The sequence below is a fragment of the Ambystoma mexicanum genome, chromosome 1q, assembly GCF_040938575.1.
Source record: "Ambystoma mexicanum isolate Mex_15411 chromosome 1q, UKY_AmexF1_1, whole genome shotgun sequence".
NCBI lineage: Eukaryota > Metazoa > Chordata > Amphibia > Caudata > Ambystomatidae > Ambystoma > Ambystoma mexicanum.
In genome coordinates, this window is record NC_090922.1 from 564,538,718 (window position 1) to 564,557,561 (window position 18,844).

The 18,844-nt window shown below is 44.3% G+C and overlaps 1 protein-coding gene across 2 annotated transcripts in view; it reads left to right on the top strand.

Moving 5' to 3' along the window:
* LOC138531972 (von Willebrand factor A domain-containing protein 7-like) overlaps window positions 1–18,844 on the top strand; it is a 174,756-nt gene that overhangs the window by 129,928 nt on the left and 25,984 nt on the right. The window contains exon 17 of one of the 2 annotated variants that reach the window (XM_069641028.1): window positions 2,074–2,278. The exons of the other annotated variant lie outside the window; for it this stretch is intronic. Within the exon in view, the coding sequence (XP_069497129.1) occupies window positions 2,074–2,097 (24 nt within the window). The 3' untranslated portion in view covers window positions 2,098–2,278. Of the gene's footprint in view, window positions 1–2,073; window positions 2,279–18,844 lie in introns of those variants that run through there. 2 annotated transcript variants of the gene reach the window in all.

Genomic DNA, 18,844 nt, shown 5'->3' on the forward strand with positions numbered 1-18,844 from the left:
CAAAAGAGGCCCAGGGAACAGAGGCCTACCAGGAAACCTCCAAAGTTCCCTATAGGCCAGTCTACCCCTGCCTATGATACACAATACCTGTGCAGTTACAATCCCCTGACACATTCATTACATGTTCACTGTGGCTCCTACAACCCACACATAGACCCATGAGTGTAGCCCTTCCTATAACAAACACTTCCTGGTGCAGTTACATTCTTAAGACAAGCATAGACCTATGCAGTGACACTCATGTAAGGCACTCAGCCCTGTGTACAGTTACACGTCTACCTAAAATGTGTGATTCTCTACTTGGCTTTGACAATCTCTTACACCTTTTGGGTCATTAATATTATGTAATCTCCAATTTATGTTTACTCTCTGCAGGAGCAATACAGCCATCACCCATTATCCAAATTCTACACTGAACACATTTTACTTAATGTAACTAGAAAATGAGCACCTTGTGAACCCCTAAAATAATGTAGCATAGCCAGTGGTGTTCCGATGTTCTCCTTACCATCTTGATAAACTCTCAACAATAACATTAGGAAAAACTAATTGGTTAAAAAACTTGCATGCAAAGTTAAACCTCTGGGCGAGAATCTTTCAACGTGAAAAGTAAAGTCGCTAGCTTGATAAATTGTTCAGATGGTATTTGCTATTAAAGATAATTACAACATGTTTAAGCACTAGATTACAATATGGCACAAATGACTGGAGAGGGAAACGAAGTGTAACCAAATGACTGAGAGCAGTGGTCTTCAACCTTAGGCAGTCTAAATGTGTTGGAGCCAGTGGAGTGGGCTAATGGGAGTTGTAGTCCAGAACATCTAGAGAGCCCCAGGTGGTAGACCTCTGACTGAGATCTTCCTGTTAGGTGGCACCAGGGATATTCCGAGCCCCAATTTAATGTGTGCATTTCAGGAAGATACTTAACACACAGCACGCAGCAACCCCAAACCCCAGTGACGAAGGTCTGATTGCATCTTTCACAAATGCCATAAAATTGATGATGTTCTAGAGTCCCAGGCACCTGCCTTTTCTGCTCACCTCTCATGCATAACCCCAACATTTAATCCCCTGGAGCCATCACTAATGCCTTTTTCATCTCCCATCACATTACCGCTCTTATCTCCCACTCTGGCCTCTTGCATGGGTGTCTGGCAACCAAAAGGTTGGGACTTTGATTTGGAGATGCTGTTCTCTTTTCATTCTTCTTTTTAGTCAGTGCTCTCCATAGGAAGAGGGAGACCACATCCTGCGCCCACTCAACGGTGTCAGATCCGTAAGAGAATAGAGTCTGAACAGAGTCTGAACAGCCACTCCCTGATCCCACAGTTAGGCCTCCCACAACCAATCATTGTTGTTGGAAGGTTGGTTCACGTAGATATAGGGTGACCAGATGTCCCGGTTTTGCTGCCAAGCGCTGCTCTCTCTGCCTACTTTTTACGCCCAATTTCCTCCGCCTTCCTCCCTGCCTCTCTGCTAAAGTGAGAGTGCTGTGCCTACAACACACCCCCATACTTTGAGTTGGAACAGGCCACCAACATAGAAGTAGAACTACAGTTTTAGTTGAGTACTATTTGTGGTTTAGTCCATCTTTTGTGTTTATGTCTGCTAAAACTGTAGTCCCACTTCAGTCTCTATCACCTGTCCCTGTTTTTTTATTTTGGAAATCTGGTCACCCTACGTAGAGAAGAAAGGAACAATTTTGCTTCTTTGTGCTGCAGAAATCTGATGTAGAAGGCAGTGGTTACCTTTCAATGTTAACAAAGTAGATAGTCGCAACCCTGTTCCACATTCCACGAAAACTGCAGCCCAGCAAGTGCCTCAGAAGCAAAACAATGGTAACCTTCAGTGGATGGATGAGTTTTCGCTAAAGTTCATCGTCCCATGGTTAGAAAATAGTACAATGGGGTAAAGAGCACTGGGCCACATGGCGGAGAAGCACTAGAAGATCCAACAAGTTCTATTAAAGGGCTACGATGGACACTTCGATGAGATGAGATGCTGGATGTTGACAAAATGCTGTTGTTGCTATAGATGTAAACCTCTGTCTCTGTCATGTTCTCTTGATCCTAGGAGCATCATTCCAGGTTTGCCTGAAGAATAAGAGCTACCCCGGAATCACTAGCATTCCATGCATGAAGGACGCCCCTCTTATTGAAGGAATCATGTTCACTTATTTATTTCTGCCCAAAACTTGGGCTGCTTTTGTAGAATAAGTTTATGAAGTCCCCAGAGGGGACCTATCTTAAGTCTAAATAAAAGTATTATGTGGCACTCACGTTCCCTGTGTCAGTGGTCTCCTTGTCCCCACCAAAGGCATGATCAGAATTGATAGGCTGGGACATTATTAGCACATGTTGTATGAAAATCCCTCCATTAGCGAACAGATGCATGCCTTGGTCAGTGGGAATAGTGTCCTGTGTTCCCCTTTATGAAATGTGCACATCTGCTTTTGAAGGCAGGTTGACAGTCTTGGTTTGTATTTATTAAATAAATAGAAAGACGTTTAAACAAAAAATCCTTACATAGTACATGTTGGAACAGGTCGCCCTTACAATGATAAAAGCTGGAGTATCAGTGAACATTATTTTATTTTTTCAACACTCAATTTATTTTTCAGAATAACCACAAGACAAACAAACAATGCATTATAACCATCAAAGCAGTGGATTCATCTTAATTACATAGCTCTTGTAACCTTAACAAACTTATCAACACTGTAACTCTATTTGCATTACCTAATACTGTCCACTACAACTCCTCAACGATATTACACACAAAAAACACACATATATTACATTATCAAACAATACACCACAGACCAACACTGACCAACAACAAATAGACGCTATGTATTATTTTCATCTCAATTCACGTCCTACTTTCCACCCAAAGTCCTTCCATGATATCCCTAAATAAACAGTTTGTTAAATGGCCCCAATACTTCTGAATAAGATTCCTCTCGCAGTTGTTTGTTTAGCATGACTTTCTCATAACTTGATAGTGTTCGCATGCCCAAAAGCCATCCCTCCACATCTGGCTTTTTCCTTGTCTTCCATACCCTTAGAATTTGTCTTGCCGCCCCCACAAGTACTCTGTTGATCCATCTACTGCACCTACGAGCCACTTCACATCTCTCATTATTAGACAACAGAATTGTTGAGTATGCCATTCTTGGTAGAGTAACTCCCAAGTCCAATCTGCTCAACACTTCATTCCAAAAACCAACCCCCCTCGGACATTCCCATAGAATATTTAACAAATTGCCCACAGTACGTCCACTGCCCCAACATAAATCATCATCAGTCATACCCAAGCCAGCCATCCATGCAGGGGTCCAATAAAGTCGACACAGAATCCTCTGATGCACATATCTCAAATTCAAATCCATCTTTGAATGCGCCCCAATTTCAACAAACTGTCCCATTCTTTCACCGATATATTCTTGCCCAACTCCACTACCCATGCCTGCCGCAATTTATCACATGCCTCCACACAATCATCATCCAATGGCATAATTCTCATATATGTCGATACCATACATGGGGAGGACCTAAGAATGCCACAAATCATTTGTCTCTCTTTCATTGGGCCATCTAACATGCCCTGTCTCTCCAAAAGAAGAGACTTCAAATCTAAATAACGCCTGTGTTCTCGTTTCCCTAGTCCAAAATGTATTCTGAGTAATTCGAAAGGGGCCATCTGGCCATCCTGCCACACATCATGAACCCTAAAATTACCTTTCTTCACCCAGCTCCGCCAGCACACACTCTTGTTTCTGATCTGTAGCCCTATTTTATGCTACAGGGAAGCATCATAATTAATCAAAATATTCTCCCGCATACAAATCATAAAAGTTCTCAAACCTTCCCCAGTCCTTCCTATAGTAGGCAATTTGGTGTTCAGATTGGCCATTTTCCCCATTGTATATATATACCCTGTAGGGTATATGGTAAACATTTCTCTCTCTCTATCATTTTCCACAATGGAATGTCCTTAGCTCTCTCATCAAAATATACTGCTGACTTCTTCAGCACAAACCCTCTACAATCATTTTCCAAATTGGGGTATCCAAAACCCCCATCTTGCACTGCCCTTCACAAAATATATTGAGGAATTCTAGGTCTCTTGCCTTCACCCCAGAGAAACTTCTGAAACACTCTGTCAAGTCACCTGATGACCTGTTTTGTAAACCTTAGTGGGATACATTGAATAATATAAAGAACATTGGGCAAAAGCACCATTTTTATAGCATTCATCTTTGACACTAATTACCAGTCTATCCCATTTTAGTACATCCTTTTGGAGTACCTCTATCATCTTAGTTACATTAAATTCTACCATCGCCTTCAGGTCCCGAGCCAGATGAATTCCCAAATACTTCACTGTGCCCGTATTCCACTGACAATTCCACGAGTGCAAATCGCTTCTAGGCTGGTTAACATTCAGAGGAAAGACCACTGGTTTCTCCCAATTGATCTTGTGCCCAGACAGGTGTCCCATCTCCTCAAACATACTTTTGAGTTTACCCCTCCCCCCCTTTGGGTTAGAGTATAGTTGTGTCATCCGCATAACATAACACTTTAATTTCCCCTTCCCCTACCTTGAGCCCCCGTAAACTTTGTTCCTGTTTGATATAAGGTATCAGGGGTTTGAGCACCAGATTAAAAAGGAGCAGCGACAGTGGACAATCCTGTCTAGTGCCCCTAGTCAAGGGGAAGGATGTAGAAAGTTCTCTGTTCACCCATATCCTTGCACTAATACCTGAATGTAAAACTTTAATGGTTCTCAAAAATGCATCCCCAAACCCAATTTTTTTAACAGTAAAATCTAAAAATAAAACAATTGACCCGATCAAATGTCCATAAATATTAACAACATGATCTCAAATTCATCTTTGAGAAGACTCAATATATCAATTATAGTTCTAATGAGGTCCTAGCCATGCCTCCTACGCATAAACCCAACTTGAGAAATGCCCAATTAGTCCACCAATATACAAGCCCTACCTATTGGTCAAGATTCTAGTGAATATTTTAGTATCCACATTCAATAACGATATTAGCCTATAGTTTTCACATTTAGTATGGTCCCTGCCTGGTTTAGGGATTACACAGATACATGCCTCTCGCATTGTCGAGCACATTACCCCTTTCGACATGAAATTATATATAGGCTCCATAATAGTGGAGCTAATTCAGAACCTTGTGCACTGTAGTACTCAACAGGCAACCCATCCAGGCCTGGCGATTTACTCACATTGAGTTGATCAATTGCTCTCAATATCTCCTCCTCCACGATCGGTCTATCAATACTTAAGGTTTGCTCCGCAGTCAATTTTGGCACATTTATCTTTCTAAAAAACTCTTCTAATCTGTCTGTTGATGGGAATTCCGTTTCTGTATATAAGGACTCATAAATATTCCTAAAACATTCACATATCTCCTCCCTCTTAACCTTAGACAATCCTTGTTCATTCCCTATTTTTGGAACATAACCTTTATCAATCAAAACCTTCAACTTATTTTCAAGCAATCTACCCCCCTTATCTCCCTGCTCCCCATATTTCTGCCTCATGAAGAATAGACCTTTTTCACTCTGTGTATCCATTTCATTCCTCAAGGCTTCATGCCCACTATCCATCTCTACTTTGTCTTCACTGCTCCTTGACAATTGGAATGTCTTCTGACAACTCTCTAACTTACTCTCCAGATGTTTCAATTCCACCATCCCCTTTTTCCTTGCTCGGGCCTTAACACTTATTAATTCACCCTGATCGCCACCTTAAAACTATCCCAGACCACTTGCTCATTAGCTGAGCCTCTATTTATTTCATAAAAGATCTTAATGAAAGATTTTCAGGACGTCTGTACTCCCTGATCATTTAGTATAAATGTTTTTAAATGCCATCTTGACATAGTTGATCTTACTTCCCTCAATTGCAGATTTAGGCCCTCATTACGACCCTGGCATTGGACCATGGTGCTAGTAGCACCATGGTCCATGCCGGTAACTTACCGACTCCGCCATAGCGGAATGGGGAATTACCGCCCCATTCCGAGGTTGGCGGGGCGGTAATTCCCCATGCCGCCATGGCCCTTCCCATTCCCATTTTTGCCCCATAGGGCTCAATGGAAATGGGGAAGGCGCTAAGTACGGTGCCGCAAATTGCGGCACCGTACTTAGCACCAAGGTCCCTTTGCGGCTTGGTTTTTAGCACCTGCAAAAAGCAGGCGTTAAAGTCTCCAACCCGCAAAGGGACCTCGTAATCAGGCGCTAAGGGATTACCGGTACGGGTACCCTTACCGGTACCGGTAATCCCTTAGAGCCAGGGTCGTAATGAGGCCCTTAGTGTAATCAAAGAGTGATCCGAAATACCCTGTACCAGTATTTTAGCGTTGGTAGCCTTCTCAATGAGTCTTTTAGCTATCATAAAATAATCAATTATGGCAAAAGAGTAATGAACCGGCGAGAATAAAGAATACTCCCTCTCCGGTGGATGTAAAGATCTCATATGTCAACTAAATCCAGACTATTTAACATGTCACCAAGCGCTTTGTTTGTACTTTCCGTAGTTTATCAGCACTGTGCTGAGCGGTCCAGCTTATGATGATTAGATACACAATTAAAATCTCCCCCCAATATAACATGTTCCCCACCCATATTTCGCAGTAAAGAAGTATTTTTTTTAAAGAAACTGTTACCCGTAGTACATGTACCATATATGGATCCTAATGTAATTACATTCCCTTCATACTTTACATCCACAAATAGCACTCTTCCGTCATTGTCCATAGTCACCTTCTCCATACATATATTTAAACCTTTGTGAAACAGTATTCCCACTCCTCTTCACTTGGAGACATAACAGTTTAACAATATTTTACTGTAAAATCTATTATTCAATAGATTTATAGACTCGTCCAACAAATGGGTCACCTGCAAAAAAACATCTGCCCTTTCCCTCTTCAATCTCATTAATACTTCCTTTCTTTTCCTGGGATCATTCCATCCCCTCACATTCCATGAACAAAAGGTCAATACATCCACCTGGTAGTGAATTATCCATGCTTATTCCCAATCTTGAATTAATATGTAAAACGTAAAGTATTACACCTCCTCTCCATAGCACACTACTGTAGTCACACTCATACGAATCACGGATCAGAGTAAGGTCAGGGCCATCTGCATCTATACATTCATCCATTGTTGATGTAATAGAGATCTGCGTCTTATACCAAATACATTTAAATGACAACATAAAACAAAAGACACCCACCAAGACACACATAAAACAGGTCAGAAAAAGCATTATCCTAACTCTCTGTCTGTATCATCACAGAGCAATTCTGAGCCCCAATATTTACATTATAACAGTAGTTCTGAACTATATTCCCTCCTAGGTTTGCACCTCAATTATTAGTACAGCACAATTAGCAGTTAGCCTCACTTTTCTTTTACTTTGTCCTTTCCTTTCCCTCCCTAAAGTATGTTCCCATTCAGTTTAGCCACCTCGACTAAGCAGCATTCACTAACCCCTTTAGCTCCTTTAAGAAGCACTAGGCTCATTGTTAGCCCTTTGGCTTGATAACATCTCCGGACTAATCATAATTCTGGATATAAATCTCATCTATTATAATACCGATTCATACCTACCGCACCCCACCAGTACGAAACTCACTAACAATTATGTCCCCCTACTAAAATAGCTATTCACATTATAATTGAGAACCCACCACCCTTCCCCTATTTTACTCCCAAATAGCTAAATGATCTTCCTCAGCCCCACGGCCCCCTAACACCGCACATATATACACTACCAACTATTATACCTCTAACGGTGTACATTCCACAATATTCATGTTCTCATATAATGAACCACCTTTACTGCATCCTTAGGTGACATTTCTGCTTTTTAACTCTATTATCTTTATACAACAACACCTCCTGGTAAATTACCCTTTTAACGATTCTTACTTAGACACATACGGATACAAAACCGCTATCCATATCAGCAGCTCTGTGTTGTCCGATTTTAAAACATTAGACCAGCAAACATGTTAAATTTAGAAAACATAGGCATGGGAGTAACCTCTGCCACTATTCTGGAAGATGACCCTAACCTTTAAAAGTCACCCTACAAATATCCATCAGCTCCACAGATGAAGTCACATTTACAAATGTACGTTAGCTAAAGTTCGCTCCACCCCAGACCATCGAAACCTCATGAACAGTACAATTGTAGAATGTGCACAAATGAAATCCCTGAGAAATGGTGCACATTGATCCAGGTCAGTGACCGCTGTGTCAGGAGGAAATCCTGCCGTTCATTTCTGTGAGTCTGCTGAGTGAGGCAGAGGCCAAGTCAAGGCCGGCAGTGCACACAAGAACATGTCCAGAACAACCGGTGCACCCGTGCACCACTCCGAAGTATGAGATGGACCGGCACCGTTGTCACACATAAGTTAACACGGCCATTACCGAATTATGACAAAACACTAAAACAGTACGTGCCACAACTCAATAATAGCCGCGCCAGACCTTCCCTGCTTCCTACGCTAGTTGTCTGGAGGCCGCTTACGCATACCGCAGCCTCTTCAAGTGGGACCTCCAAGTAGCAGCGTGAGCATCCTTAGAAGCCTGCGCCGCGCTGACCTTACCAAAAAAAAGGACTCGAACTCGGCATCATTCTGCTGTTCTGTGCACTTAGACACTATAGCCGTTCCGTCTGCCCTGTCAGGGAACATTATAACCGGTTGTAGTATTGGGAAGTGATACAGAAAGAGCAGACAATAAAGTAAAGACGTCACATGGCAATGACAACGTCATGTAAGCAGGTGTATACTAAGTATTAGCACTATTATATATATATTTGTGAAGGGATGAGCAAAGGGCTGGGGAAAGATGGAAAGCAAGGGAAGAGAGTGTTATGGGCGAAGGACTGTACCCTCCTGAGTGAGGAGGAGCCTTTTTTGGGCCATCTTGAAAGCATCCACTGTGGGAGTGTCAATGGTGTCTATTGGTAAGGAGTTCCAGTAGTGTGGATCAAAAAGACAGAAGGAGCAGAAGCGCCAGGTAGCACAGGGGGGTTTGAGGTACAGAGAGGTTACCGATAGCTGCCGACCACAGAGTGTGAGGGGGGAGTAATGAGAGATAGAGGCAGAGAGGTAGGGTGGTGCCAGACCATGGATGCATTTAAAGATCATGAGGAGACAATTGAATAAGGGTGCTATTCTGCAGAGATAGCCACCTCAGTAGTAGCTGGTGGTGCGAGGTGTGAGCAAAACAGGGAAGGAAGAGAGTGTAGAGAACAAAGTAGATGACCTTGTCCAAAGGACTGAAGGAGGAGTGAGGGAGACCAACCATGATGCTGGAACTCTAGTCTAGTTGGCTCTGGACAAGGTCATCAACTGGATATGACGATCATTGTCTCCAGGACACGTACAAAAGGCTGCACCTGCTGATTCCAGCACAAAAGGCTGTGTTCTGCAGGTGTGGCCTTTAACAGCCCCCTCGGTCCCTTTCGGGGGGCATCTCTCAGAGCCCCCAACTGCTAGACGGCACACTCTATACCCCTTCAACCGGTTCTCGCCCATCACCCACGTACTTACTACAGACTCCAGCCTGTAGCGCCCACCAAAACAAGCAATGGCAGGTCCGTGGATGCAAGTAGTCTTGTATTTAAGATGATCATTTGTTGGTTTGTTTGTTTGTTTGTTTGTTTGTTTAGAATTTATTGTGCGCACCGGACCCTGAAGTATAAGGGCGCAAAAAGTAAGAATATGTACAGCTTAGAGCATAGGTTACAGGTTACAGTTACAAGTTACAGACATTACCAGTTACAGAAATTACCAGTTACAGGTGCAAGTTTACAATACAGGTTTACAATCGTATGATGCAGATACTGTGTAGCAAACAGGCGTGAGCATTATCATGGGTTCAATTAGCAGTTGCTGTCGTTAGCCAGTTAATTACAATTTGCCTGAATTTGGAAAAGGAGTGTTCTAGCCTCGCAGTAGTGGGTAATTCGTTCCACAATTGAGCAGCTTTGACTGGGAAGCTAGCTCCGCCTATGGTGGTCAGTTTAAAGCGTGGTACTTGTAGGCGATTGGTGTAGGCAAGTCTGGTTTGTCTTGTGGGGTGTGTTCTGGTGAATCTGTCCTTAAGGTATTGGGGGGCTTTGTTGTGTAGAGATTTGTATGTGAGAGATGCCGTTTTGAGTCTAATTTTCTCGTGGGTGGAGAGCCATTTGTGTTTCCTTCTTATTACTGTAATGTGTTCTCTCCTGGGGATGTTCAATGCCGCTCGGAGGGCCTTGTTTTGCTGTATCTGGATTTTGTTTATGATAGATTTATTGGCTCCTATGTACAGTGCGTTACAATAATCTAGTTTGGAGATGATAAGGGCTCTGGCTAAAGTTAGACAGCTGTGCTGGGAAAGGAATTGTTTTCCTGCTCTAATGAGCTTACATGTGTAGGCTGTCGAGGAAGCTAGGGAGTTTACCTGTTTGGAAAATGATAGGGTAGAATCAAGGTAGATCCCTAATGTTTTAACTTCTTTGGCAACTTGTATGCAGTTCCCATCTATGATAAAGGAAGAGTAGTTTGTGCTTAGTTTTTTGATGAGGGGTGCGGTGCCTAGGATAAGAAGCTCAGTTTTATCATCGTTCAGGCATAGGCCATGGGTTGCCATCCATGCCTGAACGATGCTGTATATTTTGTTCACCATTGCTAGATCTTTTTCGTAAACCCCTGTGAGTGGGAGGAGGATCTGGGTATCGTCAGCGTAGTTGGTATACGTGATACCCAGAAGGTCCAAATCATCAAACAGAGGCTTAGTGAATATGTTATATAGCGTTGGTGAAACGCATGATCCCTGTGGCACGCCGCAGGTAATAGGGATGGGGTCTGCAGCTGCTATAGGTGAGAAGACCCTCATGGTGCGGTCACTGAGGAAGGATTGTATCCATGCTATAGCCTCAGTGGAGAAGTGTGCTGCTGAATCTAGGTGGTTACATAGGACTTTATGGTCCACTAAATCAAAAGCGGCCGATAGGTCTAGTAGCAGGAGGAGTGCTGGTTTTCCAGAGTCTCTTACTTTGTCTATTTGGGCTTTCAGGTCAATCAATGCAGTTTCTGTGCCGTGGAGAGGGCGGAAGCCAGATTGTCGGGAGCCTAGTAGTTGGTTTTGTTCCAGGAAACTCTGGATTTGTATATATGCCACTTTATCCAGTATCTTCAGAAGGAATGGTACCGTAGTAATAGGTCTATAGTTAGTGGGTATGGTGGGGTCTAGAGTAGCCTTTTTTAAGAGTGGGAGCACCCAGGACTCTTTTAAGTTACTGGGGATAATGCCTGTGGTAAAGGAGGCATTAATTAACTTGGTGATAAATGGTGCTAGATCTCGTGCGGCATCTTTGATGAGTTGTGCTGGACATAAGTCTCCTTTGCAGTTGGACGGTTTTAGACCGAGTATTACTTTCTCTACTTCTAGTATGGAGACTTTGGAGAAGTGGAATTGCGTAGTGGGTTTGGAGTTAGGAAGTGTCTTGATAGGCGGTAATATGTTGGGTGCTAGGGTCTCACGTTTTAGTTCTATTTTCTTTTGGAGGTTTCGGACTTTGTTAGAGAGGGCTTGCTGGATTTCGGAGCACCACTTTTTATCTTTAAGACAGTTGTCTTGAGGTGTTATTGGGTTTTCCAGTTCTCTGAGTATGGCGAACAGTTCTTTAGTACTTGATTTGGCTTGTGTGATTCTGTTATTGTAGGTCTCTTGTTTAGCTAAGATGATTTCTTTTTTGTAATGAGAAGAGATTTTAGCTAGTTTCAGTTTATTTTCTGGGCTGGGGTTAATTTTCCATGTATTTTCCCATTTCCTTTTTTCTAATCTCAGATTTTTTAAGAGAGGGGTGAACCAGTTGTTCAGGTGGTTCTTTGGCTTGCTGTTTCTGAGCTTGAGTGGTGCGATGTTGTCAAGAGTTTTGTTCATGATATTGTTAAATTCTTCCACTAGGCTGTTAGGGTTAAGGTTGTCAGGTAGAGCGACCAAAGTGGGCATGATGCCGGGGAGTAGTTTGTCTAGTGTCATGTTTTTTTTATTTCTGGTAAGTGCAGGAGGTGCACATGGTTGTTGCAGTTTGGGGGTGGCAGTGTCCAAGGAGAATGAGATTAGATGGTGATCTGACCAGATTTGGGGTGAGATGGTGAGAGTGGCTATATTGCAATTGTGGTCAGCAATCCAATCAAGGGTTCTCCCTTTGATATGGGTGGGCTCAAGCACTCTTTGTGTGTAGCCCAGTTCTGTTAGGGTGTTGGAGGCTGCTGTGGCTTGTAAGTCGTTGATATCATTGAAGCCAATATTGAGGTCGCCTAGTAATATTGATTGAGTAGTATCTTTAAGGTTTTCTGATAGGATGGTAGTTAAGTCTTCTATGAAATTCTTGATTGGACCTGGAGGTCTGTATATCAAATGAATGTTAAGGGTTTGTGAGTTAGCTGTAGGTGTCTTGGTGGACATTATCTCACAAGATTCAATGGTTGGTGAGGGGGTGAGTCTCATCTGGAGTTTAGTTTTGACGATGATGGCTAGTCCTCCACCTCGAGCTCCGCACCTATCTGATCTGAGGATAGTGTAATTATTGGGCACAGCTAGGGATAGTGCTGGGCCTGATGTCTCATGTAGCCAAGTTTCTGTAATGGCTAGGAAGTCGTAATCTTCTGTCAGGATAACTTCCGATATTTCTATGGCGTGGGCGACTAAGGATCTAGCGTTTATTAAGGCTCCGTTGAGTTTAGGTGTGCGGTTAAGATGTGTAGCAGTATTTTTTGCAGCATTTTGAGTGGCAATTGTTTCTTTATTAGTTTGGTAGTTGTTGAGCTTAACGTGGTTATGGGTGAATGGTTTGCGAGTAGGTTCTTTTTTGGTTCGAGTAGTGTTAGTTTCGTATTTGATGAGCGGATCAAAGATTCTGGGTAGTCTTGCTCGTAATCTTAGGTTTCTGTCAGCTATGTTATATTGTGTAGTGGAGTGTTGTATTGTAGTTGCTATAAGAGGCGACATGGTGAGATGTTCCCATGGGGCGAGTGAGGAGGCCAGGTATACTAGGTAGGATAGTATAAGGAGCATTGTGTAATGTGTAAGAGTCCTGTGTCTGGATAGATGGCTAGAGTTTTAGTTATGGTGTAGTGCAGGCAAAGTAACTGCTAAGTCTGCTATGTTGTTATCTAGAAAATGAGGTCAGGCACATAGTGTTAAGTTGCAGTAATCATAGGGCTCGTACAGATGGCAGTGTGGTGAATATATGACCATGGGCAACACAATTGCTATAGTCTATGAGCGACCAAAGGGCACAACACAATTACTGTGGTCAATGAGCGACCAAAGGGCACAACATGATTACTGTGGTCAATGAGCGACCAGAGGGCACAACACAGTTACTGTGGTCAATGAGCGACCAGGGGGCACAACACAATTACTGTGGTCAATGAGCGACCAAAGGGCACAACATGATTACTGTGGTCAATGGGCGACCAGAGGGCACAACACAGTTAATGTGGTCAATGAGCGACCAAAGGGCACAACATGATTACTGTGGTCAATGGGCGACCAGAGGGCACAACACAATTACTGTGGTCAATGAGCGACCAAAGGGCACAACATGATTACTGTGGTCAATGGGCGACCAGAGGGCACAACACAATTACTGTGGTCAATGAGCGACCAAAGGGCACAACACAATTACTGTCGTCAATGAGCGACCAAAGGGCACAACATGATTACTGTGGTCAATGAGCGACCAGGGGCACAACACAATTACTGTGGTCAATGAGCGACCAGAGGGTACAACATGATTACAGCGGCACTAGTAGGCGTGGCGCGATGTGTTGCACGAGAACAGTAGCAATAGGCTGATGCACATGAGTAACAAATAGTTAGCAAGAGTAAATTCACCAAGGTGTGTGTATATTCTAGCAGTAGGCAGTAGACATTCACATGCGGATCGTGGGTAGACTAAGCAGCTAAAAGTGTTATGCTTACTCACATTGGGTTGAGTCCAGATAGTGCAATTAGAAAGTACTGCTTCCTCCTCGGCATCACGGAGGCTGTCCCACGGTTAGACTAGACTCTTTCAGTGGGTCTGTCAGGAGGCCTCAATACAGCAGAATCTTATGGTGGGATGTAGAGTGGGTGTTACGCTCACATGCGCCAAACAGGGGCAAAACAGGGCCTTAGTATGGCCTTCGGTTGGCCGGCGATCCGCCTGCCGGCGGTTCTTCCTGGTCAAATCGAGGATTAGCCTCGATTTCGTGCCGCGATGCGCCCGGCATGGGCGAGTCAGGCACTTATATGGACAGGGTCAGGCAGGCCCTGGTCCGATGCACGCTTCGCTCCTCGACAGGATCCTCTGCTGGGCTGTGGGGCTGGGGGGGCTCCTGCCCTCGCCCCTCGAGGTGGATGCTGGAAGTGGGGGACCTGGGGCAAAACAGGGCCTTAGTATGGCCTTCGGTTGGCCGGCGATCCGCCTGCCGGCGGTTCTTCCTGGTCAAATCGAGGATTAGCCTCGATTTCGTGCCGCGATGCGCCCGGCATGGGCGAGTCAGGCACTTATATGGACAGGGTCAGGCAGGCCCTGGTCCGATGCACGCTTCGCTCCTCGACAGGATCCTCTGCTGGGCTGTGGGGCTGGGGGGGCTCCTGCCCTCGCCCCTCGAGGTGGATGCTGGTAACAGAAGTGAACAGAATCACACAGTGGTTTACGTAGGATAAGGCTATTGTAAGGTGGATGCGGAAGAGGGATGGAGGGAATATGGCAACGTTGAAAGGTGGCGTGTAAATCCTACTTGGCCAGAGAGGTGGACATCTTGGCTCAGGGGGGCGTTTGAGGAGGACAAGACAGGTGAACAAGCTACTAGGTGGTACCCTTTGCAAGCTGCCCTTCCCCTAGCTGCCGCACGCAGAGCATGCTTAGGATGATGGGGGCACGTCTCACATGGTGGAGACCAGAACCTGCTGCGCTGCTGGAGCAATAGTGGGCAGCCAGCCAGCAGTGTGCATATCTGCTCTCTTTCTCTGGAGCCCAATACTAGTTCTTTCTCTTTATAGCCAGCTGACTCTGTTGCAAATTGTGCTCCCGGTCAGTGGTGAAGGCTAGCACATCTTCTTGTGTAGGTTACGCAAACATCTGAATCTTCGTTTTTCAATGCTTTTTACAAGAGTCCAATGACTGCAGGACTCGGCATCTAGGCTATCATTGAGACTGGACCTTGGGGAGCACAAATCCCCTGGCCTACCCCATTGGCATCTTGGTCAATGTCATCTGAATTGTGCATGAAAAACCTATTGTGCCAGCAAACCTATGACAGGTCACTTTTTGAAATAGGACATATAGACAGCAGTGGTCTGTACTCATTGGCCATGTACCTGGCCTGTATGTACCTTGGTGGCTAAGCGAGCAAGAGCCGTTGGGTATTTATTTATTTATTTACTTGTATAGCACCTTAGGCCCATAGGCGAACGGGCACTGAGAAACAAAATACAAACAAAAACAACAAAAGAAATATCACATACACAAGACAAAGCCTAACAGAAAAACCAGAATAGGGAATATCTCCTCAAAGCTTCAAGCTGTTCTCGAACAAAGGATGGGCAAGTTGGAAAAGCAAAATCAAATCAGTCCAATATAATCCTTAGATTTGACGTAACAGACGTATTACTTAAGATCTTACATCGTCTTTAGAACAGAGGAAGGTTGCTACGGCCAAGGCCGATCACAATACAGTCAGTATCAAGAATAGTATACCATTCTTTAATTTGAATCCGCCTAAGGAGTCTCAAGTCCTGTATCCTGATGGATCCTTGACCAGCCCCCAAGCACAGCCAAGCAAGAACCTTGTTATGGAGTACTTCTCTCAGCTAGCTCTCTAAGATTTACATCACAGACTTCTGACATACAGATCTTTCAAATGCAGATATTAATTTAATTTCGAGAGCTAGACACACTACGCTTGAGAGCTGTCACATTCACAGTCTTTTGAAGGGACGAGGAAAGGCCACAAGGAGGTTCTGCAAAAGCAGTTACAGAGATTGGGCCGGCCACTAAGCCCAACCAGTCAGACTGGCCTTCCATAATGTCCTCAATGGCAGTTGCCCCAAAACTGGTTGTCTTCATATCCATTTGACAACCTTCAGCCATCCCACTAAAAGGAACCTGTATCCAGTTCAAATCTGTTTGACAAAATGTGTCTTCTCTACCCGGGTATGCTTGCATTGTACCTTTATTGCTGAGATCGGCCCTACTGATAGATGTTCTGATTAACATTCGGATCAGATTGGAAACATTTGTAGACCATATCAGAGGGTGCCTGAAATGCCATCTTATCAATAGTGTCAACCCATAAGCAATAGTCCAGGAAACCCTCTCACTGAGCGAGATCCTGGATTATCTCTTCCTTGATGTGAAGCCATTTGACAGGATTCCTGGGGTAGTCCACCATCCCCTTATTCCCTGACTGGATCTGCGAGAGGGCCTCCGCAATGGCAGTTTCCATACTCTGCATAGGCGACTGCATACCCCTAGACATAGCCAGAGATAGGCTGTCAATATTTCCAGCATGGTTATTAACCCTGGTAACTTCTTTACCCAGCCGGTGTAGGTTGTCCCCCGAATCAACAGTTCTAGTTGGGCTGGTAAATGAGACAATCAATCTAACCTCAAAGGCTTGTTTATCCAACTGCAGGGTAATAGGGCTTTTAGCTGGACACATTAACTCAGCATCAGTTTAGAAGTTGTTGGGTTACATGCGCCAGCTAGCTGGGAAACTTAAGATCCTCCAATTTTCTGACCCTGCAGATGCTGTTTGTGCCTAGCACTGAGCGCCAGCACCTCTGATAGGCGATGTCCTTTAGATGAAAAAAGGGGTGGAAGGACTACTTACCTCTACTACAGCAGAGCTGGATTCCTTTATATTAGGTAACATTTGAAAAGAGCCCACATCAGGCAGCTTCGACTGATAAATACATCTACCAGAAGTCTTGATACCTGGACTACATCCTAAGGGAGCCTTTACAATCTGAGCCTTGTTAAAGGCATTCTAAGTAAATGAGTATAGCCAGGCCTTTCAGTGGGCCAGCCAACTGGGGGCCAAGCAGCGGCAGTCTCCAGAGAGGGCTCCCGATCCGGGGCCCACCCCCGACTAGCCCCAGCCAGTCGACACTTCAGGCAGCCCATGTAGAGGCTGCACGGTTACACAAGCAGCCCACAGGTGACAGAACTTCGGATTAGAAAAAAAGAAAAGGCGTTGCCTACAATTCTTGACCCATTAGCCAAATCTTTAACAAAAGCTGTGGTCCTTAAATTCAAGACCAGCTGAAGAATTTACAACAGCTTCATCCCATGCAGTCTGTATTTGCACTCCACCGTGGTGGTGTCACATCTCTGAGTGACATTTGGCATATAATATTCTCAGAATGGTGAACGGAAGAAAATTTGGTGATACTCACCTTGTTGGTAGGTTTCAGAAGCGTTTGATAACCACCCCTACTTTGAAGTTTGACGACACTGTTAGGCGGTGTTACGAGTAGTCATAACCTATGAGCTAGTTCCGTAGGATCCCATCAAATTAACATCAGTCCATTGGGCTTGGCCATTTCTTGTCATCATTGCCGGTTCGCCTTTAGACTGTACCAAGTATGTTTGCCCTTTTCCCCTAGTCTTTTAATAATCGTGTGGCCTCCTCCTTCAGGGTTTGGAGGTTGGCCTACAGGCGCTGTGCTGGTTAAAATCAGCTGTAGGCGCCCCTTGAAAACAACCAGGGGCTCGTGGATATTCTGATGAAGTTCGTCAGAAGCCTTATAGATTGGATGAGGGGCAACTGGCTCCAATTTAAATGATTTAACACAGAAAAGGAGGGCAACACACAACTGTATGTAGTTACGAAACGGCAATGTGGAAGTCCCTCAAACACAATGAGCAGTGCATGTACAGTGACCAAGGAGATACTGGGTCAATAAGAAAGACAGAGGGACTTCCGCATTGCCCTTTTGTAAGTACATACAGTTGTGTGTGGCCCTCCTTTTCTGTGTTAAAACATTAGCCTGTTAGGGCTTTACTCTGTACATTGTACTTCTAGTGCCTCCTGGGTTATAACTATCCAATTTAAATGAGCCAACATAGATGCCATATTGTCAGTGTGTTGTGTTTGTGCTGCTTCCATGTGCTGTTCGTGCGCTGTCTAAGACTATCTGTGTGATGTAGTTAGGCATTGCCCATTTAATAAAACTCCTCAAGTGATGTAGAGAAACTCATTGGGAGTTAAATTAATTCAGTGGTAAGGTTGTACAACTATGCATAGCAGACTAGAAACTCAAATGGAATATTCCCTCAAGGATGACACTCTAGAAGAGTAACTGGCCTTTATATGGCCTGTATGTAGGGACAATAAGGAACCCCTTTGTGTGAAATGTACCAATGATGCCACTATCCGTTTGACGCAAGGGTGGTCCAAGTTTGAGGCCTTCCTGTATCGACTGGAAGTCCCCTACCAAGGCACATAGGAACAGGCGAGGGATTGCTCTTCTGCTTGTTCCCTCAGCCCCGAATGGTCATGAGCAGCCAGTTTCCATAGAAAGGAAAGCTGGGAGGAATTCTGGGCGTTCTTATATTAGGGTGGCCTTTGAACTGTGGTTCCTCTAGAAACAGTACCTTGGACCGGGCTACCTGGATGTTCCAGAGACTTGCTAGGAACTTTATAGGGATAGCAGTAGTGGTGTGGGAGGCTTGATTCCTCTTGGGCTGAAGCTCGGCTCTTCTGGGTGTTAATCTGCATAATCCAGCCATAGCCATCTT